This window comes from Micromys minutus, assembly GCF_963924665.1.
Source record: "Micromys minutus genome assembly, chromosome: 2".
NCBI lineage: Eukaryota > Metazoa > Chordata > Mammalia > Rodentia > Muridae > Micromys > Micromys minutus.
This window is the reverse complement of record NC_137971.1, coordinates 73700563-73727039: the sequence shown is the minus strand read 5'-3', so window position 1 is coordinate 73727039 and position 26477 is coordinate 73700563. Positions and strand designations below refer to the sequence as shown.

Genomic DNA, 26477 nt, shown 5'->3' with positions numbered 1-26477 from the left:
CTTTCTGAACAGATCAGAAAGAGATATCAAGACTGCAACCTGCAAAGAGGCTTTAACCATGGATGTTCCTTACAGGACCAGGCAGCTGTCATAGCCGGGCAGTTTTTCTGAGATATGGCCTCATAGAGTGCATGCTGGCCTATAACTCATAATGTAGTTAAGGATGACTTTAAACACCTGATCCTTCTGCCTGTCACCCCACACCTGCTTCCCCACTCTGCCTCCCAAGTGCTAAAATTACCACACTAGCATCTCTCTATTTCAAATTCTTAAAGACACATACACAGGCACACTCACACATGTACATATACACACAAACACACATGCATATACCAGAGCTTGGCTACAAGAATTAGCAAGTTTTCATATAAACCACAGAATATATTTAATTCAAATTAAACATGAAAGTAGAATAACATTCATTCTTTATCAAGTAGCAATTATAGTTTTGTTTTGTTTTTTTAAAAAAAGAAAGGTATATTTCTCTCCATATTCTGGTGATCCACAAAGCATGACTTGCATCATTCTGATGAGGCAACAGAGCCAGCAGTCGCCAACAATGCTCGAGGTTCTGGGGTTTGGAGACAGACTGTATTTAATACAAAATGATTCTGCAGCAAGTCTGAAGAAACGGAAGCTCCCTCTGGTACGTGAGAACCAAAGTCCAAGTAGCAGGAAGTAGGCAACTTGCATAATTAATGTTTTATTAAATAGGTAGGTGAGTCTCTTCTTAGTCACTCCCAGGGCTGAGCTGACAGCACTGGCAAAGGCTTCCTACATTTCTCGGCAGTAATAATACTTTCTGCTCTAGACATTTCTTTGTCCTGATCATTTTTGGCATGTTTTTCATCCTAGATAAAGCAAGCCAACTTCTTTACGACACAGGTCATTCAGCTTTGAGGACTGGCCCTCACCGTCTCCTTGGGCCGTGGGAGTCTAGTCCTTCGTGGTCAGACCTTCCTTCCCCCACTGAAAGCTTCTCACTGTTTGGTCTGCAGAGACAGAGGCTTGCCTGACCCAGTCCCGCTCACTGGGATGGAGGGTCAAAGGCTGGCAAGTGGCTTTCTTCACAATGCAGTACTTTCTGTGTCATTGTCTATGTCCAGCAGGATATGGCCAGGCACTTCCTTGCTTGCCAAGTCTGAATGTATTTCAGGAAAGATGTTTCGCAGTGATTCAGAAACCTTAGAATTGGTGTCTGGACAAAAAAACACGAAGGAACATGGTATCAGTGAAGGTGAGGTCCAAATGCTACCAATGCCCTGAGAAGGAGGCTGGAGGGTCTGAGTCAGCCCATGCACAAACACAGCCCTTTCCACAGGTTTCAGGTCCTTGAGACCCTAGGCAGCAGTTGGCTACCACAGTGCACTGGGACTCTTGAGAGCTGTGCAGGCAGAGATATAACCTGAAGTGTGCTTTCACTCTCACCTAGCCTCCGGTGCACCAACTGTGGGTTCCTAACAGCATCTGGACAATAAAGCTGTGACCTCAACCTGCACTGAATCAAAGCTTGGATATTCTGAGTAGCATGGATTGTCCACTGAACTGTAGGATACTGGGTAGATTCTGGTGGCTTTTACCAACAAGATGCTGGTGGCACACATGTTACTGAAGTCCAGAGACAATCTGAAATGTCTCCAGGCACTGTTAAGTGTCCCTCGTGGGACGCATTCACTCCTTGTGACAATTTCAGTAGACCACTAAATCTCTAAATACTATTTTTCTAATATGGATACACTGAAATATCTTTTTATGTCTTGGGGTGACTGAAAATTCCTTCAGTAAGATGGCAAATACACAGGCCTTAAGCTGCTGCCCCTCCCCTTCCATGCTCACAAGACCCCCTCATTCACCACAGCTCTCTTCATTACCACAGGCTCGGCCCTGCTCTGCCTGCAGACGACACAATAGTGAAGGAGACAGACAAGCCCTGGAGGAGACCCTTAGGTAAGCCAGGAGAATGGTTCCTTCCCTTTCCCAGAGCCCCTCCTGGCCTCTCTCCTAGAGTTCTAAGCTGTGAGTTTACTTTTTCCTAGGTCAAGAAACTTGTTCTTGTACCATAACTAGGGAAAATTTTTAGATTATGGAGATGCCAAGGAGTTAAAGGGTCTAGGTGCTCAGTGCCATTCAGACACTCCAGATTTATAGTAACTCGAAAACTAACTGAATGGGTCTGAATCTCGTGGTTCAGAGACAAATCAAAAGCAGTCTGTGTACACAGAATTAAGGACGTCTCAGACTTGTGGCTCACACGGGGCAAGGGCATATCTGTCTTGTTCAGTGCTTACAGCCATGCCTGGCACAAAGCAGACCCTATAAATCTAGGTAGTAGATGGACAGATAAATAGTGGGCTGGTGCAATCAACTTTCCAACCCTCCCTTCTCATATTCTCAGGCAGAGAGGTGGCCATGACTCAAGGCAGCTGTGAACAAGAAAATCATGGAAAACTCAGTCTCTTCCCCTGTTATCCTACCAGAAGTTCCCAAAGACTGAGGAACAGACATGAGCTGGCGGAGCATGCAGAACGCGAATGCATACTAACCAGGTGTCTACTTGCCAATGCTTCTGCTTGTGGCCAGCTACTACAGAGGACAAATTAGCTCTTCTTTTCCTACTTCGTCTAGATACACTTTGTTTTTTATTAATTTCTTTTTTAAAGACAGGGTTTCTCTGTGTAGCACTGGGTGTCCTGGAACTCGGTCTGTAGACCAGGCTGGCCTTGAACTCAGAGATCCACCTGCTTCTGCCTCCCAAGTGCAGGGATTAAAGGTGTATCACCATTGTGGCGGATTTTCTTAATTTGTACTTTTCTGAAATTCTCTACTTATGATAAAAACAATATATTTAGGACAAAACCCATGTGGTGAGGTGTAAGGGACATGGCTTTCCTCTGCCTCCTGTCTGTCCCATCTGCCCCTACCAGCCTCTCTCATTCTCATGGAAATTGTTTTGCGACAGCAAACACTGGAGTGTGTGCAGGGAGTGGTAGAATGGGCTGCACCGTGTGCAGGGCCAGTTTTTGGAAAGACAGCAATGAGGGCTGTGCATCTGCTGCAGGATGAAGGCACAGGCAATCCGCAGTGACTGTCATACCACAGAGGTGAGCTGCATACACTACACCAGCATCAGCTTCCCTGTGAGAACAGGGGCTCCACTGTACCAGGTGACATGCCAGCACAGGTCAGACACAAAGCAAAGATGGCGTGTCTGGGCTCTCTGGACTGCACTGTGTTTCCCCACCTCCCAGAGGACCATGTGCATCCTCTGTGAGAAAACACTGTCTGAAGAGATAATGGCTGACGTCGTGAACTCACTGCAGTAAAGAAAAGTGTCACTTTAGAAGACACCCTCAAGCCTTCTTTCCCCCCCTCTTTTAATGATTCTACACATCTTCAAGAAGGGCTGCTTGGAGTTAAGTTTATATTAAAGATAATTTAAAGATGACAACAAGAAGCCCAAAAAAGAGCATCAGGTAACAGGCCTTGCTTGGCCTCAAGGCACAGGGAGGACAGCGAGACGGTCCTGGGATTCTGACAAATGGAACTCATTCTTTCTGGTGTGAGTGTCTTAATTTGGGAGATAGGTCTCTAAGGGGCAGGACTGGCACTCTATAGAGTTTAAGATATAAATCTAAAAAAATTTCACTCCAGTAATTTTGATTATGTGTTTTAGGCTGCAACCCTTTTCTTCAAGAGTATATTGTGATATCAACTCACATAAGCAGCAGATCTAACACCCTGGAAAGCAACCCAATGCAAAGTGAAGCCCCAAACATCACTGTCACCGCCCAGTCTCTTCTGAGATCTGAAAGCCCCAGACCCCGTACCAAGTTCTGGTCTGTGAACAACAGAGTGAGCTTCGCATTACTCTTACCTAGTGACTCTCAAACCTTCCTGCTGCTGTGACCCTTTAATGCAGTCCTTCACCTTGTGGTGACCCCAACCATAGAATTATTTTCATTGCTACTTCATAACTGTAGTTTTGCTACTACTATCAACTAATGTAAAGATCTGTGCTTTCTGATGGTCTTTTGGTGTCACAACTCACAGGTTGAGAACCACTGCTCTAGTTAAAGGAGGGATTATACCCAATCTCACGGAATGTCTGACTTCCCGTGAATATGCCATCTACATATTAAGCTGCAACTAGAAGCAGAAGCCCAGTAAATGTTCAGCTACAAGCGATAACAGCACACGTAGCTGATGAAATAGTGAGTACCTATGTGGGCAATGGCAGAGAATGCAAAAAGAAATCCCAATGCTGGGATAAAATTCATACAGGGTAAATGAGATCATGTACTTTCCTGCCTTCAGAAAACAGACGGAGAGATCCTTTAAAGGCAGGCTAGGGCTGGAGAGATGGCTCAGTGGTTAGGAGCACTGACTGCTCTTCCAGAGGTCCTGAGTTCAAATCCCAGCAACCACACGGCTCTCAACCATCTTTAGTGGGATCCGATGCCCTCTTCTGGTGTGTCTGAAGACAGCTACAGTGTACCCACATACATGAAATAAATAAATACATAAATACATACATACATAAATAAAAAAAGGCAGGCTAGAAGCAGACTTCTGCAACTAGAAAATATAGATCTGAAAACCTAGGTGGTGTCTGTGACCTCTTGTCTCTCTCTGGGTCCTATAAGGCCTAGTCTGTCATATAACATGATAACAGGTAACTGTCATTTGCTCACGCACTACTGTTACGGGCCATTAGAGCCTTTCTTATTTTATCTGACTTAGTCCTTTACCCCTTGTGCCTAACCAGGCTGTGCCTTCCTGAGTGTCTCCAGGGCTACAGCACATCTCTGTCCACTACCTCTCAAGCCTGTTAGAAGAGGAAAGAATGCAAATGAAGGAATAGCAAGGCCAGCCCAGTGACCACCTGTTACAAATCTGTGAACACACTCAGTCCTTAGAACAATGAAGAGCAAGCATGGACAAGGCCAGCCTTCCTTAGTGCATGCACTATTAGTAGGGGTGCGGGCAGGCAGGGTTAGGGTGACTTGGTTAGTGACAGCCATTAGTGCATAAATACGATCATAAAGTAGCAAAAATGCTTTGGCCAATCAGTTGCCTTTTCCTTACCATTAAACATTCCAATTTCAGTTCTTACTGAATATGGCAGGTCATACATCTAAATTATTTAATAAAATGTTTAAATTAGAATACTCTTTGCTAAAATCCTACTGTGTTACAGAATTACAATGCGAGCTTGACATAGAATGGCCCAGAAGCCCTCCCTTCTCCAGAGCCCTGAGACCAAGCTCTGAAGAGGGGAGTGCGCACAAGTCAGCCTGGCAGTACCCTCTGCCCACAAGTGTTCGCTCAAACCCTAACACCTGAAGCTTTAAGTTAAATGATACAAAAAAGATGTTTTCAGGAATCTTTCCAAACGTTCCCAAGTTAAAGCATGTCATAGTAAAAGGCTGTGCTGTATATTTATCTTGAAAACCCTAGCACGATATCCACTAACAGCATGATCCTGGCTAGGGGATTCCTAAATTCCATAGGCTGCCCTTCTATACATTTCCAAGTGTGTGTAGACTAGAGATGTTTAAGATACCTTAGCTTAATGCTTCAGTATAAAGAAAATCACAGGGACTCTGGATTTCTTGTGCTAAGAAAATTTATAGCAAAGATTAAAAAAACAGGTAACATCTTAGACCAATTTAAAAAGTAAAATTTTACCTCACCAGAAATCAATTAAAACGATCTCTTGGCAATAAATGCACATACATGGCGATACCGTGGGTGTCCATGGCATTACAAAATAGGCACATTTCTGATGTGCAAGATTCTCAGAAGAACTGAGTAAAATTTTGGTGTCGTAAGTATTCACGTGTTTAAAGGCTCAGCCTTATCTAAGGTTTAGTCACTTAACTAATGGATTAATTAGCAGGTCCCGAGGAGAGCATATGAACGCCTATATCCTGCACCATTCCAAGTTTGAACTAAGCTTCGAACACTTACACTATATACCTTATGCCCAAAGATATGCTCAGAGCCTCACTGTGTCATTTAAAAGCTCATATGGCTTGGGAAAGCAAAATGTAAGCATGCTGGATGCATAGAGTATAAAGGGAACCTAGAAGTTTGGAGGGGCTGAGAGTTTTAGACATCAATTAAGAAGCTCCATGCAGTTACCTTGCACTTAAGATACAAAGTTAAAAACTAAAGCACAAAACCCAGGGGTGCATCATTTCTGTGCTGTCGGTGTCCTGGGCCTCTTCTGCTGGATACTCATAGGTCAGTGACAGGAAAGTGGCACCCAGAAGAGCAGAACACTGGGAGAGGCTTACCCAGAGAAACAACAGAACGATGCAGCATCTTATCTCTGGGCTTCAAACTGAGATCTCATCCTAGTGACAGCCACTTCTTAGATTTAGGGCAAATCCAAAGCCCCAAATTCTTCTGATGGGTCAAAGGCATAATAACTATATGCTACAGAATGAATGGCTGACTGATGGCCATGGCATGAGGACAAATGGCCACTCTGAGCACAAAGTCAAAAGCACACACAGAACATGGCTAAGCGGGGGTGCTTGCAGCTGCAGTTCAAGCTGCTGGGGTTACAGACCTTAGTTCTGGAAACCTTCCCCACCTGTGAGGGCACCGGGAAGGGCATCTAGTGGGAAACACACAGCAAAGAAACCAATGTGGCTTTGTGCTATTCAAATAAACAACCTGCTGTCATAGAAAAGGTTATTAACTACTGATAGCATACGTTAAACTAGGCATTATATTCCTGAAAAAAAATCTTTTTGTAGCTAGTTAACTTATTATTTTGGGTTTAGCATTGGTTATCACTTGTGAGGGCTGGGGAGCCGGAGGCACAGTTCAATGGCTTCTACTAGCATGCTCCCACATAGGACGACCCACAGCAAGGTCGCAGTCATTAAAAGCAAGCTGCTGTTAAAAAATGATGCGCAGCCTGTGTGACCATTAAAAACACTCAAGAACCCATTATTTTCCAAACTACATAAGAAAGTCCAGTACCCAGGTGGAAACATTCTTCTTAGAATTAAATAAAATAATCATGTTTTATAGGACTATCTATTATACCCCACAAGATAGCTCTACAATATACAATCAACCCTATGCCTAGGGCAGACCCATGGGAATGATGGGAAAATCTACATTTGCCCCCACTAAGCCATTTGAGGCTAGCACAGTGATATGATCAGCTTAGAAGATCTGCCCTCCCAGAGCATTCAAATTAGCATAAATGGTGCTTTCCGAAATCTGTACTTAGTATATGTATTTTTACTTTTAGAATAAGCGAATGAGACTCCTGCCACCAAGTATTGGCCACTGTGCCCAGATTGTGAGAAGGAATTCACTATGAACCCCATGTCTATGCCATACAATACTTCCCACCTGAAGAGTCTCACACCCAGAGACTGCAGGCTTCACAACCTGTTCCACAGTATCCATCTTTGCTGTCTCGATGTAAGAGCAGCCACAAACGGCTCAAAGGAAGAAAGTGTGGCTATGCTCCCAGTGTGTACCTGCCCAATCTGGCTTGACTGCCCTCAAGGGAAGCCTGAGATAACAGTGGAGCCCGTGCTACTTACCAGTGATGATTCTAGAGCCTGTGGCCACTGAGGGTGTGAGGCCACCATCCCCCGTGTGGGTGCCAGGCGGATTCGGGGGTGGTGGCACACTAGGCCGGTTTCGGGGCTTAGGTACCGGCCGTGGCCTTGGGAGGGTTCCGTGCAGTTGTGTGGTCTCGCTTTGCGATGAATTCTGCTTGGCCAGGGGTGGGGTGCTGGGTGGTGTGGGGGTTTGAGGTGGTGTGGGGCCTGGCTCTGGTCCCTGTTCACCCAACCGAGGCTGTATGGGGGGCTGTGGTGGTGGGTGGTTGGGCGCTTGGATGGGAGGCAGGCTGCTGGAGCAGCGGCGTGTGCCTGCGGTCTGCTGCTGCTGCTGCTGCTGCTGCTGCTGAGGTGGTGATGGGCTTCGGGTGGTTGGCTTTGGGGATGTGCCTGTTCCCGGAGAGCTCTGTCCTCCAGGGTGGCCAGGAGGTGGGTTTCCTGGTTTGGGGGGTGCCGGGGCAGGTTTCTTCACAGCTGCATGGGACAGAGAAAACAGGGTCAGTAAGAGCAGGGGCTAGGATTGGGTATGGTCGAAGGAAGGGTACAGACATGTCAGGAGGAGGCCTGCTGTATGAGCCCCCAGCTCTAGACCCAACCACTCCCAACCTGAGGACACTGAGGAGCCAGGAGAACTCTTGTGCCAAGTTGGTTTTTGGGCAGGAAGTGGGAAGGAGGATGGACACTATGGACAAGTGAAAACCTGAATCCCGTGTGGAATTACTGACGCCCATACTGGTATCGGCCTTGACAAGCGTACTGTGACAAAGCCAGACACTGACAATGGGTTTCAGGCATAGTGGGAACAGAACTGTAAACTTAATATAAGCAGTTTATGTAAAAAAAAATTAAGGCCTTTAGTGACCTGTCATTTTACAAGTTCAAAAGGAAGAAAACGCAGTTTAAGAGAGTCTACATCCCATACAAAACAGAAAGCAGAGGGCTTCTTAATGAATGGCCGTTTTCAGAGTCCCCACACACTTTGATTTTCAGATATGGGAACAAACCCAGGAGGGAAGAACAGAGGCAGTCCACTCCTTTCACAACTGTCCAAGCATTTTCTTCAGGATCTGAGAAAGGTGTAGGGGAGGGTAGTCACTGGGGATTGAACCTAGGGCCTCCTCCATGCTAGGCACGCATTCTACCACTGGGCTACATCCTCAGTCCCTGACTTTGCTTTTTACTCATGGAAATTCTATCACTTCTGGACACATTCTAGATAGAATCAATTACAAATGAGTCTGCATCCATTTCCCTAAAATGAACTGAATCACAACCCCTGCTCTGAGGCCAGCCTAGATCTGAACAGAATCTGGCAGTTAGAAGAGGATGGTGGGGGTAAAGGTCCCACTGAGAACCCTGAGACAGGACTCAGGACAGAAATAGGCAGGTACCACTCACCTGCAAACCAGGCCTCTCATTCCCCTCTCACTGGATCGCTGTGGGACCGGCCCAGATTCTAACAACTGTATAGCTAATAGGAACAAATTCAAACCTAGCTCATGTGGTCTCCCTGGATTCTTTTTCCCTGGATCTCCTCTTCCTTCCCACACTGCTTTTCTTCCTATTCCCAGGGCCCAGCAGGAGGGGTTACATGGTGTTTCCTCTAATATATTGCTTTGTTTGGCCTAAAACTCTGAGCCCAGCGACTCATAAAATCTTTCCCTACAGAAACAACAGTCAGCTTACAAAGGTAAAAGCTCTTTAGAATATCAGCCACATTCTGACTGATATAAGCAATGAGGAAGAGGATGAGGGGAAAAGAAGAAAAAAGAAGAGCAAAAGAAGGGGAGGGGAAGGGCAAGGAGAAGTCTGGTTTTCTGCTTTCAGCAGTACTAACTGTAAACTTACACTGAGGATGAACTCGTGCCTGACATTAACAATGCAGAAGACTCAGGTGAGGTAGCTCGAGAACAGTGCACAGGGCAGCAGGGCTGGAGAAAAGCAGGTCTTGTCTGGGACCATGATGGAGGTGCTGAGAGGCAGAATAAAACATGTCCTATGGGGCCTTCTGGGTTCTGGGGAGCCATCTCTCCAAAAGCAGAGCTATAGCTGAGCTCAGGTGGGGAGGACTGCAGGCAGGACAGATGGAGAGGACAGGAGTGCAGGACAGGAGAGAAGTAAAGATGAAGTGGTGACCACACCAGAGCAGAGCTTGCCTTCCTGCTTAAGAAGTGCATTAATGTTCACTAGCATTTGTGGTGTGCTTTAGAAATAGTACCTATGTCACAGGAGAGGGAGAGGGGGCACAAGTTTGTAATCCCAGTGCTCAGGAGGCTGAGGTTGGAACACTTGGAGCATGTGAGGATAGCCTGGGCTACACAGCAAGATCTTGTCTCAAAAAAATCCAACAATGAATTTAATACTTGCAATGCTCCCTCTTTTGACACTCCTCATATTTTTATTTCATATGTGTGTGTGTGTGTGTGTGTGTGTGTAGGACACATTGGAAAAGGTCAAGTTAGCATCCTGTAAGCAGTGTGTACCTTTAGACTAAAGCCAGAACACATCTGGAGTTCAGGGTCTTTTTCCTTTCCTATAATGCCCTTGCATTAAGAGTGGCATTGAAGATACAGGTCCCATCTTCTGGATTCTTCTCCTGTGGCCAGTGCCACCTTCCTGCAACAGTCCAGTGGCCCTTTCTGACAATACTGCCTGTGGACTGCCCCATCCCGGCAGCTCTACTGTTGAGCTGGTTTTGTAGTGAAAACTGAACAACCCATTCTCACTAGAGCCCGATCCCGATGCCTCTGAGAAGCCATCAGTCAGTGCCTCTGTTCCCCATCACGGCACGGTGCTAGGACGCATGGCAATGTAATGACTAGAGCACGGCCAGAAAGAAAGGGTGCAGCCCACATGCCTGAGTGTGAGCATCTCTTATGCTGCACACACTCGTCATCTCTGAGATCTAGTACAGAAGAGGTCTCACAGTCTGTCGTGCATTCACTGCTCTAAGGGCTGATTGTGGAGAACATGCTGCAGCTTCTCTAAAGTTCGGCAGCTCATGTCTACTCTTCTTTTAACCACCTCCCCCCTAAGGGCCATTGTGCACGCCTGTGAGCATGTGTGCAGAAGTCTGCAAAATATATTATAATGTGCTTAGTGCTGTGATTTCAGTTCCCTGCCCCATGTCTGTGTGTTGATATCTCTTAGCGGCAAGGATTAGTGGGAGGCCTGAAGGAAGAGCCTCATGAATCGTTCCTGCCTTTGGCTCCCTGGCTCCCTCCTGCAGCCCCTTCCCTTCTGCTTTGCTCCAGGAACTGAAGCAGCATGAGACATCACTGAAATACTGACACCACGTCACCCTTGGATTGCCAAACCTCCAGGACTATAAATCCCCTTGTAAGTCAGAGTCTTCATGTGACTTCCTTATCCATATCCTCCTTATTCCTACCTGGAGGTTTTCTGACGGTAAAGGACTGCCTTTGCCCAGTCTTAATTTTAGAGAGATGTAAAAAATACAAACTCAGAAACATGCTTCAGCATACATGTGCCCCTTGTCATGTTAAATTCACTGTTTCTTGAGCAATCACAATTATGAGACACTTTGAGGTGATGATCTTTTGCTTATTAATAAACACAGCTAGGAAACAGGGCACCCTGGTCAACTGGCTGGACCTGGAGTAAAGGTGTGGCTTTCTTCATGCATGTTCGTTGGAACATGGCCCTCTCTAGACCATGGTCTCCACTTCAGCAGCACTAGCAGCTGTGCCGCACTCTGAAATTGCTTATAGCATTCCTGCCTCTGCTCCCTAACTGTTGTCACCTGCCGTTTGTGACAACCAAAGCTACTTCCAGACATCAACGAAGGTTCAGAGTTAGGGATTGTGGAGGTTTGAATGAGAACACTCCCCACAGGGTCATATGTTTGGATGCTTTGTTACCAGTAGTGGACCTTTGCAGGAACAGGGGGTGTGGCCTTGTTGGAGGAGTGTCATTGGAGGTGGGCTCTGAAGCTTCAAAGGCCCTCCCAGGCCCAGTGTCTGTTTGTCTGCCTGCTTGTTTCCTATAGATCCGGACGTAAAGCTCTCAGCTACTGCTCCAGCTACTGCTCCAGCGCCTGCCTGCTTCCTGACATGATAATCATGGACTAGCCCTTTGGAACTGTAAGCAAACCCCTGGGTGAAATGCTTTCTTCTGTAAGAATTGCCTTTATCATGGTGTCTCTTCACAGCAACAGTATACTGACTAAAGTAGGGATAAAGTTAGTGCAAGTTTTTCTAGACCTCTGAGGCACCCAGAGCTCCAGCCAACCCGAGTTTACTAAGTGCCATCTCTGGCAGGCACACATGAGGGTAAGATGTTAAGATGCGTGAGACAGGTAAGAACTGAGCTCCCTAAGATCTTGGGGAGAATAATGAACTAAACAAGATTTACAAATTCAGGTCAAGAAAGATGTTCGGCAGCTAGAACACAATGTCTCAGGCAGGTAAGGCACTTGCTATGTGAGGACCAGGGCCATGTAAAGCCAAGCACAGGAGCACAGCTGTGATGCTTCTCCAACAGAGATGGGAAGTGGGAAACCTCCCCTGGGGAGCTGACCTAGCATACAGTGAGAAAGTAGGTGGAAGGTGAGAACAAAACCCATGGCTGTCTTCTGACCCTCCATGTGCACTGTGGCACAGGGGGTGGGAGGAATTACAGAAGAAAGAAAAGTAAATGCTCTGACAAAAAAAGCAAAGACTGGCATGACAGAAATGGCTCATGCCTGTGGGAGAGATGGGTTGGTGACGTGGCTTCTTTGTGTTTCAGAACAACAGCCCTGGCTGCTGGGTTGAGGGCTAAGGAGACAGGTGGGATTAGTTTGGATTAATTACCCCTAAACCTGCAGGTCTGCCTCACAAAGCTTAGGATCAGAGGCTGCAGTGGCTAACACTGGCTTCCTAGAAACCCAGACGTGACTCTGCAAGTCACTTTCTGCTGCCTAAGCTGTATAATTCTGGCATTTCTTGTCTCTAGGTTTTCAGTTTTCTTCAATGTTTTCTCCTCTTTGATGACTGATTTTCCTGCTTGTTATTTGGTAACAGGCATAAAAAAGACTTCTCAGAACTTTCCCTCCTGACACTCTGCAGTAACTTCTGGAAGTTCTTACACTCTCCCCAAGCACAAGGAATGTAGGACTCTTACCTCTCCGAAGAGTGTGTGGGCTGGGACCAGCTGCACTGTGAGGTGTGCCTACTGAGAGCTGATGGGAGTTGCCACCTGTCTGGGCCTGGTTTGGGACAGTGGTCATCTGGTTGCTGTTTCTTCCTGCCGTAGGGACAGCTGCAGACACAGAGTCTTTGGGTTTTGGAGGACTGAGGGGGTAAAGGTAAAGTTAGAGGTCAGGCATTCCCTGGTAAAAAGCTAAGATACAGTTAGTTCATCCTTGTACGGGGGTTGGGAGTCTGAAGTCAAGGCTGCGGCAGCCCTGTATACAAAATGGCATTAGAACCTAACTGTCAACACCTTCCTGTGCATTACAGTCACCTCTCATAACAACCAAGACAGTGGAGAAGCAATGGGAATGCTGGATATGCTGTACTGTCTGGAGAATGGCAGACAAAAAAGTGTATAATACAACAGGGCTTTGTTTTTAAGACCTGTGTGTGTGTGTGTGTGTGTGTGTGTGTGTGTGTGTCCGCGAGCACGTGTGCATGTTACGTGTGTGCAGGTGCACACAGATATTAGAGGAGGACTAGAGTTACAGGTGGTTGCAAGCTGGTAGGTGCTGAGAATTGAATTCTGGTTCTCTGGAAGAACATCAAGTATTTTAAGCACTGAGGCACCTCTCCAGCTCTGCAGAAAGAGTCTTAAAAATTATCTGAAATATAGTTGGCTGGACCTATGTATATAAGCGCCCAGAGAAATAAAGATTATCTGAAATTTTAAATAGCCCAAATTGGGCAGATAAGTAGATATTTATTCAGAAACTAGGCATCTTGAGATTCCATGAAACAGACTAAGTTTCAGCTACTTTGCCACAGAAATCAAGCATTTCAAAGCATCCTCAGTAAGTCTCAAATTCTGTTTTATACGTACTTAAGTTGGGTGTTATTTTAAGAAAATGAGGCTTGGGGACTTTTTACGAGCTGTTGTACTAAAATACCTTTGATTAAAAGGGCTTAACTACCATCGGTTATTTGGCCTGAGAAGTTCTGAGAAGCTGCTTGATGACTCAGCCTAAAGCTGACAGCAGCAGCCGAGGGAGCCATCCAGGCCCCCTACTTCCCGGCCCACAGCTTTTATACTAAAGATTACATTCTGTCAAGGTCACCAAAGGGCAGATGCCACTTTCAAGTACAGAAACTAGAAGGGAGACTGACGGCTGACATGTGCTCCTCTTTCTGCAGATGACTGACTACGTCCTTAAATACTCAGCTTTGGTTAAACAAACTCAGTGTCATGAGGAAATAGAGATGTGCATTGGCTTATACACTTGGACAAACAATACCATTTCCTCTAAGCCAAGGCCTGTATATTGCACTGGGCACAGACAACATGGCACCTGCAGCACATTCATAAAGCACAGCCAAGGGCAAAACTGTAAGACTGCTCGACAGGAAGATGGACTTCCCTAGATTATAGGTGTCGAGGGGGACTCACGGATGTACAAAAGCACTGAGTCCAGCTATGGCGACAGAGCAGAGTCCTGTGCTTCTCTCTGAAGTATACTGAAGGACCATGTAAGTGCTCTGCCTGAGCTGTATCTTCAGCCCCATGCTTTAGTTTTTACTTTGAGACAAGACCTCAGTTACCCAGACTGGCCCTGATACAGAGTGGAAACCTCTAACCCAAAGGTCTCTTAAGGTGATCCACTGTGAAGCCCAGTTCTCAGCATCTTGTCAGAAGTTCAAACAAATGAACAAGCCTTTTCAGAAAACATGCTGCCTTATTTTCTTCCTTGAACCTATGTGCCAGTTCTCTATAAACATGAAGGCACTGAGGGGTGGTGGGGCCTTTAGTCACACCGTGTGTTGGCAACCTGGTACACAGCAGCTACTTGGTGAATTAGTACAACTGAATGTAATTATTAAATGAGCAAAATGGATAAAAAATGGCAAGAGTCCTGTGAGTCAGCTAGCTCTCTGCTTTCAAATGTCCTAGTTAGCACCCTGAACAACAATGGGCAAATGGTGCGTGAACACTGACAGCTACACGAACAGGCAGAGGCTGAGCACACCCGTACACACCTGTTAGTCTCTACTCCAGCACCAGGGCACACGAACAAGTGCTGTTTTCTTTTGAAAACAGAAAAGCAAGCAAGCAAGCTGCAAACTTTCTCCCCGCTAACCAAAGGAGTGAAAGCAAATTTGGTTTGCTCTCTGCAACCATGCCAAAGGTTGCCATTTGGAAAAGGGCAGGGGCATCTAGTCCTGACTGCCAGGAGAAGTAGGCTCCTTACCTGCTGTCACCTGGGCTCAGCCCCTGCTCCAATATGCCCGCAGGAGAGGGGACAGGCCCACCCCCTGAGCTGTTCTCAGCCCTAGAGCTCTGAGAAGGGGGCTCTGGGCCTGCTGGAGCCAAGGCGTTGCCATCCGTGGGCGGGAGTGGCGGCTGGAAAGCGGGAGATATGTGCTTTCTATTTAGAGTGCCACCCCGCCGGTGGGGCTGGAAGTCCATAAGCTTCACACCAAAGCTACACAGAGAGAAGAAACAGTCAACACACTGCACATGCTGACTAAAGAGACAGAAGCCCGCTGGTTCTCGCAGGTTAAAACCATGGAAGGGACAGCTGCCCACATTGCCCAGCATGCAGATAAGTGACAAGACATCAGTGGTCATCCCAGTTCCCAAAGCAAGCGCCTGGATCTGGCTTTGAACCTTAGCAAAGCCAACACCTCACATACTGATCAACAAATGCCCTTGATCGGGTGGGTGTGTGCAGCTGAGAGCAAACAGGCAGCCTCATGTTGAGTGACACTTATGTTCTGTGCCAATCAGTTTCTCATCTCAAATGTGAGGAGGTAGAAGCCAAACCCAGAAGCATACCAGTGGCTGTGCCACATCAGAGCACACTGCCTCTGAACTTGCATGAGATACAGACACAATCATGTGTGTACATGAGGATATGGCTGGAGCTATGGACAGCTGGAAAAAATAGTTGTTTTAGAAAGGACGGTATCTGGAGGGTGGGGCAGAAGGAAGACAGTCTTCATTCAGAGCATTAGGGCATACACTGGAAAACCTAATTTTCTTAAGTTTGGAAAACTGAGAACCTGGACTCCATTAACTGATGTTTATTGGAGATTAAGCAGAGCAGACAGCTAAGAATGGTGTGTCATGGCCTACTGAGACTTGTACCACCTCATGTAACTTAAATCCAGAAGACTAACCATTCTGATAGGCCACCAGGGACAATGGTAAGGTCTGAATGCGGCTCAGGTAACAGTGCTCAGTTACAAAGGATGATGGTGAATTTCAGGGAGAGAGACTATGGAAGTAAAGCTTACTCTGAACAAGAGAAGCTGCTGAGACAGTCTGTCAGGTGTATAAGACAGCGTGTTGCTGCCCACAGTTCTTACTTGGAGAAATTATAAGTTGCTAGCGTTTTCCTCACTTAGGGGCGACACTGCCCACTGAAGGCAAGACTCATGCATAGTCTTATTTAGCACTGAACATCCCATAAATTGTCCACAGACAATAGGATGGTAACAAACTGCCTTTAAGTTTACAATGTACATTTTCCCCATCCAGGATGTCGAATTCTGGGGCTTCTCTCAGCAGTAAGCAGATGTATCAAGACCGAAAATATGTTTCTCCATAGCTCACTGGGAAATGTAGTTGTCTTCTTATCCTCAGCCAAAATCCACATGTGTTAATTATGTTTAACACTCAAGACATATGTAAGTGGACTTAAGAGTGTGTGGTGCCACACTTTACTGTGGGGCACATAACAGGCCATCAAGTAAACACTGGTGCAAAAGCCTTTAATACCATGTTAACAGACAAGCTACACCCTCTACTTTATGCTCAGATTAATGCCCGTAGAGATGAACAGTATGGTTCTGGAATTATCTAGAGTCTGTAGGTCAGGGTCACTCAGTGGGCCATTAGGCCAGTACCAGACACATGCCCTCCTACATGACATTATTTCTGTGGAATGACCGACTCTCCACGTACCTCTCCTTCTTCACCAGGTCCCCTTCCATCACTGCCATGCTGGCAGGTCGCTTCCTCTCCAGAGTCCCCGAGTCAGAGTCATTGCCAGTATGGGATGAGTGATTAGAATTCGGGGTAGCAAGAGGCACAAATGCTTCTGATACATTGAATTCTACCTCTGTCAGAAGAGAAACAAATGTGAGACTTGGCACAAGGGGAGCCTACCAATGCCCCAGCAGAATGAGAGCCTCCGCATACCACAGGCGGAGCTCAAGACCAATAGCCCCTGACCCAGTGATGCAAGCCTGAGCGCACAGCTCTACTGCTCTTTAAGAGAAATCCAAGAATTCAGAAAGGGACAAGACACATGGGGAAGTTACTGAATCATTTAAAAAGTGAAAGAAACCAATCCTTTTGCTATAAACCAGAAATGACAGACAGCACAGAAGGCTCACTGCCTGTGGCAGCTAGGAACTCGTAGGCAGCGTGCCAGTCTTCATTCTCTGACCCATCTTCGCTAAGCAACAGCATTGAGTGATCTCAAGGACAGGAAGACAAAGAGAACTGAGCCCAGCCCTGCATCAGGAGCTCACACTGCAGTGGACGAGGCAGCTGCGCTGCACTGAGAAAGCAGGGACAGGACATGGGGACGCAACATACATACAACCATTTCCCGAAGAGGAGGCCATGGGAACCTCTGTGGATCCCATGATCACCAGCTACAGAATGAAACCCTAATCCTCTGACCGTCACAAACTAGCTCCAACCAGCCCTAGCCCTGCCTGCTTTATTTTCTACCTTTGTATAGTCCAAACAACTATCCAAGTTCACCAAAAACCCTGTGCTGAGTGAAGGGCCCCTGTGCAGTCAGCGTCACTCCTGAAAAACAGACGTGGCTCCATTTCCCCAGCACCTGAGCTTGTCAAATCTTTTTTTATCTAATATTCTAACTTGCCACTTGATAATTTTATAATTTATGTGTTGATATGGTTGCCTTCTCAGGGAATCCAAGTTCCTTCAGCACAGACAATATACTGCTGCTCTCAAGTATACAGACATAGCAACTGAAGGACATTCAATATATACTATGCAAGTATATTTTAGTGAGATTAAGGGAAATGGAAAAGAATATAATTTGCAACATATCAAAATGTGAATGCACATGAGAGAAATCTGAAGTGTGAGAAAGTGAAACCAATTACATAATCATTGACATGTTTTCTTCCTTTTAAAAACTGTGGTATACTACTGTCACACAGCCTCAGCAGCCTGCAAGCCTGGAACCATGAGTACCTCCGGGGAAGAACCAATCTGCATGCTGGATGATAGGCTCAATCACTGCGACCACGTGGACGGATGTGGCAGCCGCTATTTCAGCCAGTGTTCTGCAAAGAAGTTCACACAATTAAAATGCTCCACTTTGGCAGCCTTTCGTTTCTGCAAGCTGTCAGGGCATCTCGATGATTGCTAATATGTGCATACAGATATAAGAAATACAACCACAAGGCCCTATGAGTCTGCAGTAATGGCCCAAGAGGAAGAACCACACACTACTATCAATCCTCCCTCAGCAGAGTGGAACTGCCTGAAGTGGCCTGGTGTGGGGTGAAGGAATGGAGTAATACAGGCTGAGTGAGACTGGAGTTGGAGCTTTATCTATGTGGCTTTGGGAGAAGCCCTCATCCACTGCAGCGGGCTGCAGGAGGCGTGGCCACACCCCTATTACTCCCTCCCCCCAGTTTCTATGCGGAAACCCAGTAATTTACTGGTTCCCCACTGTGGCAGTCACGGCTCAGGTTTTGGTTGGAACCTTGGAAGAAGAGACAAATGCTGCTTCACATCTCTGGGAAGGAATTTTGCCAGCAGGCCTCTAAAGACCTTTAAAGAGCTCTGCTCCTTTCCTCTCTGGCTGTTCCTTGGCCAGCATGAGCTAAGTAAGACTTTCTGCCACATCTCCTGCAGCTATGAGGTTCTGCCTTGTGAGATGTTCACAGCCACACAGCCAGATGACACCCGAGATGTACATGACACTTCCTACTTGTGAGGTGTTCTCTCAGGTATCTGTCCCATCATGAAGTCTGAGGCACAAGGAGCCTAATTTAGGAGTAGACACTGGACTCCTAGGAGCCTTGATTTTCAGGTTTGGTGGCCTCAAACCAACCTCTCCTGTCCTAGTGTCACTGGGCCTCAGTTCTCAGGCAGTGTCATCCACGTCCTAACCAAGCAAACCACTGAGTTCCTTCACGTTTCAGCATGGCACAAGCTCTCCTGGCAAAGTGCTCTTCTACCCTTCCTCGTGTGAAGATTTGGATCAGCTCTCATGACCACGTATGTCCTAGTCTTTAAAAAAACATACTGTTGATTATTCACACAGCTTTCTTTCAGGTATTGGAGCATCTTCTTCCTATCTTTGGTCTATGGTGCTTCCTGACAAGTTTCTGGGCATTGGAAAGCTGTGTCTATTACTGTTAAATGTCCTGATTTTTAACCAGCTAAGTCATACTGCTTTTTAAATTTTGTCTTTTTGTTTCCCTTTGAAGAGTCTTCTTGTCCCCACAGCTACATTGCATTACTTTCTATGTGGATATCTTAGGTCAAGGGTTTATTTACTATATGCTCTATGTACTTAGCCCATCTTCCTAATTAATTGTAATTTTGCTTTATGTCACTATATACTTACAACTATTTTCTGAGACAAAACTGGGCATACACAAGCAATTGAATGACTGATTTGCTAAGCTAGCAGGCAGCAACAAGGCAGTGGCAGGTAAGGACATGGGCTCTGTGGCCAGTGCTTATACCCCACTGTCCTGCCATGCAGCCCCAGGCAAGTTACTGATTCTTTTCAGACTCAGCATCCTCAGCTATGGACCTGAGAATAGCACTTCCTCCAAAAGATACCGTGAGAGGACAGAGAGCATCCTTAGCTGAGCCCTTGTGCTTATCTCTTCTACTTAACTCACATGGCTCAATGCCAGCAAAGGCTTCCTAAAGGCAACACTGTCAAGCCCTTCTGCTTAGGGCAGTACTATTTACTTTCACACTGCTATGGCAAAGTGACTCAAGGAAGCAAAGATCTGTTTGGGCACCTGCAGTTTGAGTATGTCTCCTGAAATCTGTCACTCCCCATGCTAACCACTAGGAAGAAGCTTAAACATGAGGTGGAGAAGAACCACTTACCCTTCTTGTTTGGCCCACAGGAGGTTAGGGCCCAGCACAATGGCTATGTTGCTAGGAGTCATTTTATTAACGTCACTGGTCTGGGCAAGCTTTGCAAGAAACTTGATTAAATACCTGTGAGACAAAACAGAAGGCCAGGGGCATCTCTGAAGCACTGTGGAGTGTGCCTGCTCTGCTGTCTGTGGGTGACACACACAGCTCAGCCACTTCCTACCAGCTGTCACTGACTGGGACCCACCACTGTGAAGTGCTGCCCACACGCCTCGGCACTTTATTCAGAACAGATTACTGAAGGCTTGGAAGGAGAAAACAGGTCCAACATCTTCACAGTGTTTTAACCTTACTTATTTCTAATTTATTTTTCCTTTATAATCTATTTACTTTGCCCCTACATTAATTAACATGATTAATAGTGGACCAAATATATTTTTAATAAAACGGTAGTTTTAAAAAAGGAAACTGTATTTGAAAACCTTTATTTTAATTATGAAAATATTTATTACATAGACATATATTCTTACACATTAGTAGTATAAAAATTAAACATAAACAACCAAGTTATCTATTAACAAGGAACTAGTTAGGTAAATTATAGTCTATCTTGATCTACAGTAAAGTACAATGTGACCAAAAAATCATGTAGTGATTCAGAAAAATCTCCAAGATGTGTTAAGCAAAGCTATGGAGCAAAGCAGGCAAAGGAGAGAATGACAACAGAAAATATACATTATCAAAAGGGTGGAAGATGGACATGTGACTCGGTTAGACATAATCACAATGTGTTGTACACATATATTACATTCTCAAAAAATAAAAATATTATTTTTAAAAGTGGACAATGAAAGAAAAGTATGTATGAATGTACTTCATACACGCACATGCACATACACATATATGTGCACACACATACACAAAGAAGCTCTTGAAAGACACTAAAGAAATTGTTGATACTGTATCTCAGACAACAGGTAGCTAGAGACAAGAAAATTTTCAATGTGTATCTTTTGAGCTTGGAACCATCAAGATGCCCTTCATTATTTAAAAATAATTAGTAAAAGTTACAGAGAAAACGATGCAAGCTAAAAGATCAAACCTCAACACACTAAGTTTGGTAACTTGAGATCCCACCACATCACACAGACAGATTTCTATTATCTGCCATTCTGAGCCAGGCTTGTGATCAATGAGGGATGTTACAGAGAAGAGTAAAGAGTGCCAACTCATAAGGCTGAGCCAGTCCTTTACATGTGGAGAGGGAATATGTGATGCAGCTAAGATAAAGACCAAGGCCAAGTTTAAGGTCAGGGAACATGTCACACAAATCACCTAGACAGTGGATTTTAAATGAATCGCTTATGAAAAAAATGTCCAATTTTAAGAGTTTGTTTTTAAAATTTAATTACATTTACTCCTATGTATACATTAGAGAGAAAAAGAAGTGGGGACAGAGAGGGAGAGGACAAAAGGATACATCTTGCAGGAGTTAATTCTCTCCCTCTATCTTGTAGGTGCCAGGAACTCAATGTAGTTTCTCAGGCCAAGCAGTAAGGGCCTTAGCTCACTGAGTCACCTTGCTGGACCCTTTGCTTGGCTTTAACTGACAATTTCCTGGGTCTACCTTTCATCTATGCCTCTACCAAGCATAGAAATCCAAGGGAAAGAGAAGTCCCACAAGTTTGTCCAATGAGAAGTTTCTTTAAGAGACATATTTAATAATGTATTGAAATATAATCTCCAATGTACAGTAATTTGGGCACTATTATCTATGAACAGGCACAGAAACAGTAACTACTTATTAGCTGCATTCACATCTGGGACAACTTGGACTCCAAATACTTCATACAGCCAGCAAAGCTTTTCACAGCATGTTTTGGCTAACAGCTACAGGGTCAAAATGATCAGAGCATCTGCATGTCTATATATCAACAACACCCACACATTAGTGCCCAGCAGTACATGCATGCCCATCCCATCCCAGAAGCTTGATATTATGTGCAAAGCCTTCTGAATGTGCCAAGCATGCTAGAGTTAGGGTCATCTCAGAGGAACCATATTCACTCCAAGGTCACCGAAACTTCCTCTACAGAATCATATACACTGTGTTGGCTAATTTGATGTCAACTTGACACACCTGGGAAGAGGGACCCTCAATTTAGGAAATGCATCTATCAATCTGGCCCGAGGATATGTCTGTGATGCTTTTTCTTGATTAATGGTTGATGTAGGAGGGCCCAGGCTATGTAAGATAGCTAAGTAGTAAATTTGGGACCAAGCCAGAAAACAAGTGTCTTCTAGTCTTTGCTTGTCATGCCTCCAGGTTCTTGCCCTGAGTTTCTGCCTTAGCTTCCCTCAATGACAGACTATAACCTGTAAGCCAAATATACCCTTTCCCACCCTAAGTAGCCTTTGATTATAATGTTTATCACAACAGAAAGACAAACTCAAATACATACCTAAAGTTAACAAAATTTTGTGGCGGCAACTTCTGACATGTTGTCCATAAATATTGAAGTTTTTTGTCTTGATCCTGCACACTAGGAAGTAAATGTACACAAGAATATATAAAAGCACACATTATTAATACCCATATTAACATGCTATTATAGCTCATATCTGAAATATCTCTCAAAGGCCCATGTACTTGGTCTTCAGTCTGTGGTGCTCTGTGGATCCTTTCTGAGGTAGGGCTTAGTTGGAGGGCTTGGATCCTAGGGGTAGGTGTTAGGAGGCCAGTCCCTACTTGCTTCTCTATTTTCCAGCACTAGATAAACAGGCTTCTTCTACCACCATAATGTATGAGGTAGCCACAGCCTAAGCAACAGGAACTGAGTGTCTGAATCCAAGCCACAATAAACCTGCCCTCCTTTAAGCTAACTGTCGCATGTTTCTTAGAGCAGAAAGCTAACACATGTTCTTTATCAACAGTGATGTTAATCTGTTTTCCAAACTGGAAGAGAGAATTCATCTTCCAAATAAAGTAGATTTGGAGTCAAATCCCAGTTCCACACTACTTGATAGGGAGCAGGTATTTTATTTCATTTCACCTAATGTTGATTCTGTTGAATGATCTCAAGGCTTGAGGCAGAGTCCTGTGAACCTGCCCCAAACTCAGCACAGAAGATGCCACTAAAAATTCTACGAATCAATAAATTAATTAGGAGCATTATGGGCTGGAGAGGTGGCTCAGTGGTTAAGAGTACTGATTGCTCTTCCAGAGGTCCTGAGTTCAATTCCCAGCAACTACGTGGTGGCTCACAACCATATGTAATGAGTCTGATGCCCTCTTCTGGTGTGTCTGACGACAATGACAGTGTATAGTATACTTACATAAAACAAATAAATAAATCTTAAGAAAAAACTTAGGTGCATTATCAGAAATAGCTATCCTTAATATAAAGACAGCCTAGTCATAGACCAGCCGTCAAGCTCCCAGGGGCCCAGACACCAGGTCTTTCTTGCTGTTCGAGCTAATTCTTGTGTGCAGCAGTTACAAAAGCTCTGTTTCTATACAGCTTTGATGCACAATCCCCCATTAACAGGAGATGGAAAGAAAGAACCGACCGAGTGGCAACTCTGTCCTCCACACAGACTGAAGCAGCTGCCCACGAATGCTGATGTGCTGCAGAACAGAGGGGCACCTGATTACACTTTAGAGGCCAGCCACCAAGCCAAGGACGGAGGCCCATGCTGACATTTCTCAACGACAGTACCTACCATCCACCAGACACAAGCCTCCACCTTAAGTAAGACTTCTAGAGTCGAGGAATCCAAAGGATACTTGAGGCTACTCTACACAAGAAATTCCACGGATGCTGATTCTTGATTTATTTAACTCAGTCCCAGGACAGCCTGAGAACTTGTCTTTGAACTTAAAAACTCACCACCTACCAGGGAGAGTCTCTCAGTTCATAGTGACTGCAGATCCCTGAGAAGGAGCACTGTGTTCCCCACAAAGGGTGAGCTAAAGGGCAGGGACAGGGGTGAAGTTGAGACTGGTCCTTTCTTCCTCAGGACTGAAAAATTAGACAAGAGAGAAAGTAAAGAGGTGACAAGGAGATCATTGGACTAACTAAGGAGAAGTTGATGGCACTTGACACACACTGTCCTGTTACTGGGCATGTGCAAGTTGTGGGGCAAAGCAGTGAGGAAAAGATTAAAAATGGAAAGAGCCTTGGGGAAGACCAGTCTCCCTCTAGATACCTGCTCTGAGGGTTGTTTGGTCTAGCTCCCAGTTTCTGTGTCTGTATAATGAAGAATGTGCCTGTTCTGGATGCTTGATGCTTGTTAAGAACGAAGCAAGGATGCTTGAATTACATTTAGAAGGGAAAACAAAATAGTCACAGGAGGCAGAGGGAAGGAGGAAACTGGTGGGCAGGGAGAGACAAGGAAATGGGGAGACAGGATTGGGGAGGGGAGAGACAGGAGATATGCCCAGTGGGCTACGAGAATGAAGGGAAATCTGCAGCTGCCTGGGGTTGGGGGTAGGGGAGGATCTCTAGGAGTCCCAGAGACCTGGGATAGGGGAGGTTTCCAGGAGTCAGTGGGGGGTGACCTTAGCTGAGATATATAACAGTGAGGACATGGGACCTGAAGAAGCCACCTCCTATAGCCAGAGCAGGACCCCAGTGGAAGGATAGGGATAACAACCCACCCACTCAATTTTTGACCCAAAATTTATCCTGTCTAAAAGAAATGTAGGGATGGAGCAGAGACTGAAGAAAAGGCCAACCAATAACTGGCCCAACTCAAAAACTATCCCATGGGCAAACACCAATCTCTGACATTATAAATGATACTCAGTTATGGTTGCAGATAGGAGCTGAGCATAATTGTCATCTGAGTGGCTCCACCCAGCAGTGGACAGAAACAGAAGCAGATACCTAAGGGGTCAGAGACACTTATGGAAGAGTTGGGGAAAGGATTAAAGGCTTAGAAGTTAATGGGAACTCCACAGGAAGACCAACAAAGTCAACAAACCTGGACCCCTGGGAGCTCTCAGAATCTGAGCCATCAACCAAAGAACATACATGGCCCAGTTTCTCCAGGCCCCAGCTCAGTCTCCATGGCTGCCCTTCTGGTCTCAGACGCAGAGGATGCATCTAATCTGGCAGAGACTTGATGTGCCAGGGTGGGAAATACTCAGGCTGGTCTCACCCTTTCGGAGGAGAAGGGGAGGGAGGATTGGGGGGGGGGGAGGAGGAATCAGTGAAAGAGGGACAGGGAGGGGGCAAAGTATTTGAGATGTAAACAAACTAACAAATTGAAAAGAGAACAGCAGGTGGGGGCGGGGCAGCACACAGTGGACACTGGGAAAACACTATTTCTGCAAGTAAGGCCCCCGTCCTATTGCTGAACAGCTGAGCCTCCAAGCAGCAGCACAGACACTTATCCCACAATGCCTCACTTGCAGAACTGTTTTCACCACACTGGGGTTTGAGCTAACCCATTAACTAATGTGGATGAAGCCCCACCAGCTTTCTATGCTAACAATACTGAGCATGTTCACTCTGGATCCAGGCAGAACAGGACATCCTCACATATGCTAGTCCAGTGTCCGATTATGATTCCTGAAAGTACAATTACAAGTGGGGCACAGCGTCACATTGTTCTGTTGAACTTTAAAAAATTCTGAACACTTTAAACTTACCTTGCAACTTGTGTCCATTCTTCATACAGACTGAAAGTCATTAAGGGCTCAGGCAATTCCCGCAAATAGGACTTTAAAGCACCTGAAACCATGAACACACTCTGAGTATGTAGTAGGGCCAGAAGCTGCATCAGTTTACAAATGAAAGTATCTCACATACAGTCTTCCAAGATGAACAGAATAAACAATAATTGGGGCAGACATGCTTAAGAGAATGAAACCTCAGAAAAGAAATTCAGTTCCTTGTATAAATACACCAAGATAGCAATGAAAAATAAAATTAGCTTTAAGGTAATTCTATTAACATACATCCTTTCTCCAGGCAGACAGGTCATAGGTGTGACAGGAAGGAAGATGTCAAGTAATCTCCACAATAAGTACATGCACACTATCTTCCCCTTTGCTTGCTAACAGGGAGTAAGGGGAGAAGAGGACTCAGAGCGGACAGGCACACACGAGTGTGCACATGTGTGCATTAGGACATTTAATCAGGGGAGTCCTCAAATGACAACTGTTCTTCCGGCTGAGCTGAGCTAGGACTTGCTCACCACGGAAGAAAGTCAGCTTGCCAAGCCGTAGGAACTTACCTGCGACGGCATGGGGATCTGAATAGAACTCGTCCAGGTGAGATGTGGAGCAGTCGAGAGCAGCTTTCAGCTTCTTCAACTTGGAGGCTCCAGCTCCGATCCGAAAAAGGCCCTAAAGAAGCAAAATGCCAGTAGCCAGTCAGAGCTGTGTCTCACCCTGGGGAACTTCAGCCTGCTTGTGAGAGCCACGCTGCCCTATTTTTAGGAATAGAGAGTGCGTATGTAGCTAGTGTATGGCAGCAGGGCACACACCTTCTTAATGCTAGTTCTCAATCTCCTGAAAGCCTTTTCTTTCACAGCAGAGCACTGACTACTACATATTTTATAAACCAACCAAGAGAGCCAAGTATATAAAGGACAGTGGGCCAGAATTTAGAAGACTTAAGACTT

The 26477-nt window shown here is 45.5% G+C and overlaps 1 protein-coding gene across 5 annotated transcripts in view; it reads right to left on the bottom strand.

Annotated features, from left to right (window-relative positions):
• Positions 1–385: 385 nt before the first annotated feature.
• Positions 386–26477, bottom strand: part of ARHGAP17 (Rho GTPase activating protein 17) — an 85197-nt gene continuing 59105 nt past the window's right edge. The window contains exons 11-22 of one of the 5 annotated variants that reach the window (XR_013974956.1): positions 26088–26199; positions 25501–25582; positions 22307–22387; positions 19854–19967; positions 17967–18058; positions 16695–16851; positions 14977–15210; positions 12720–12889; positions 7575–8069; positions 6578–6625; positions 5086–5134; positions 1135–1198 (exon numbers count right to left, since the gene is read on the bottom strand). Coding sequence is in view for 4 of the 5 variants with exons in the window: in XM_080913564.1 (XP_080769690.1) it covers positions 1068–1198; positions 7575–8069; positions 12720–12889; positions 14977–15210; positions 16695–16851; positions 17967–18058; positions 19854–19967; positions 22307–22387; positions 25501–25582; positions 26088–26199 (1668 nt within the window). In the remaining variant the exon portion in view is untranslated. Of the gene's footprint in view, positions 1199–5085; positions 5135–6577; positions 6626–7574; positions 8070–12719; positions 12890–14976; positions 15211–16694; positions 16852–17966; positions 18059–19853; positions 19968–22306; positions 22388–25500; positions 25583–26087; positions 26200–26477 lie in introns of all 5 variants that reach the window. The other 4 variants (XM_080913565.1, XM_080913564.1, XM_080913567.1 and 1 more) reach the window with 4 other exon arrangements.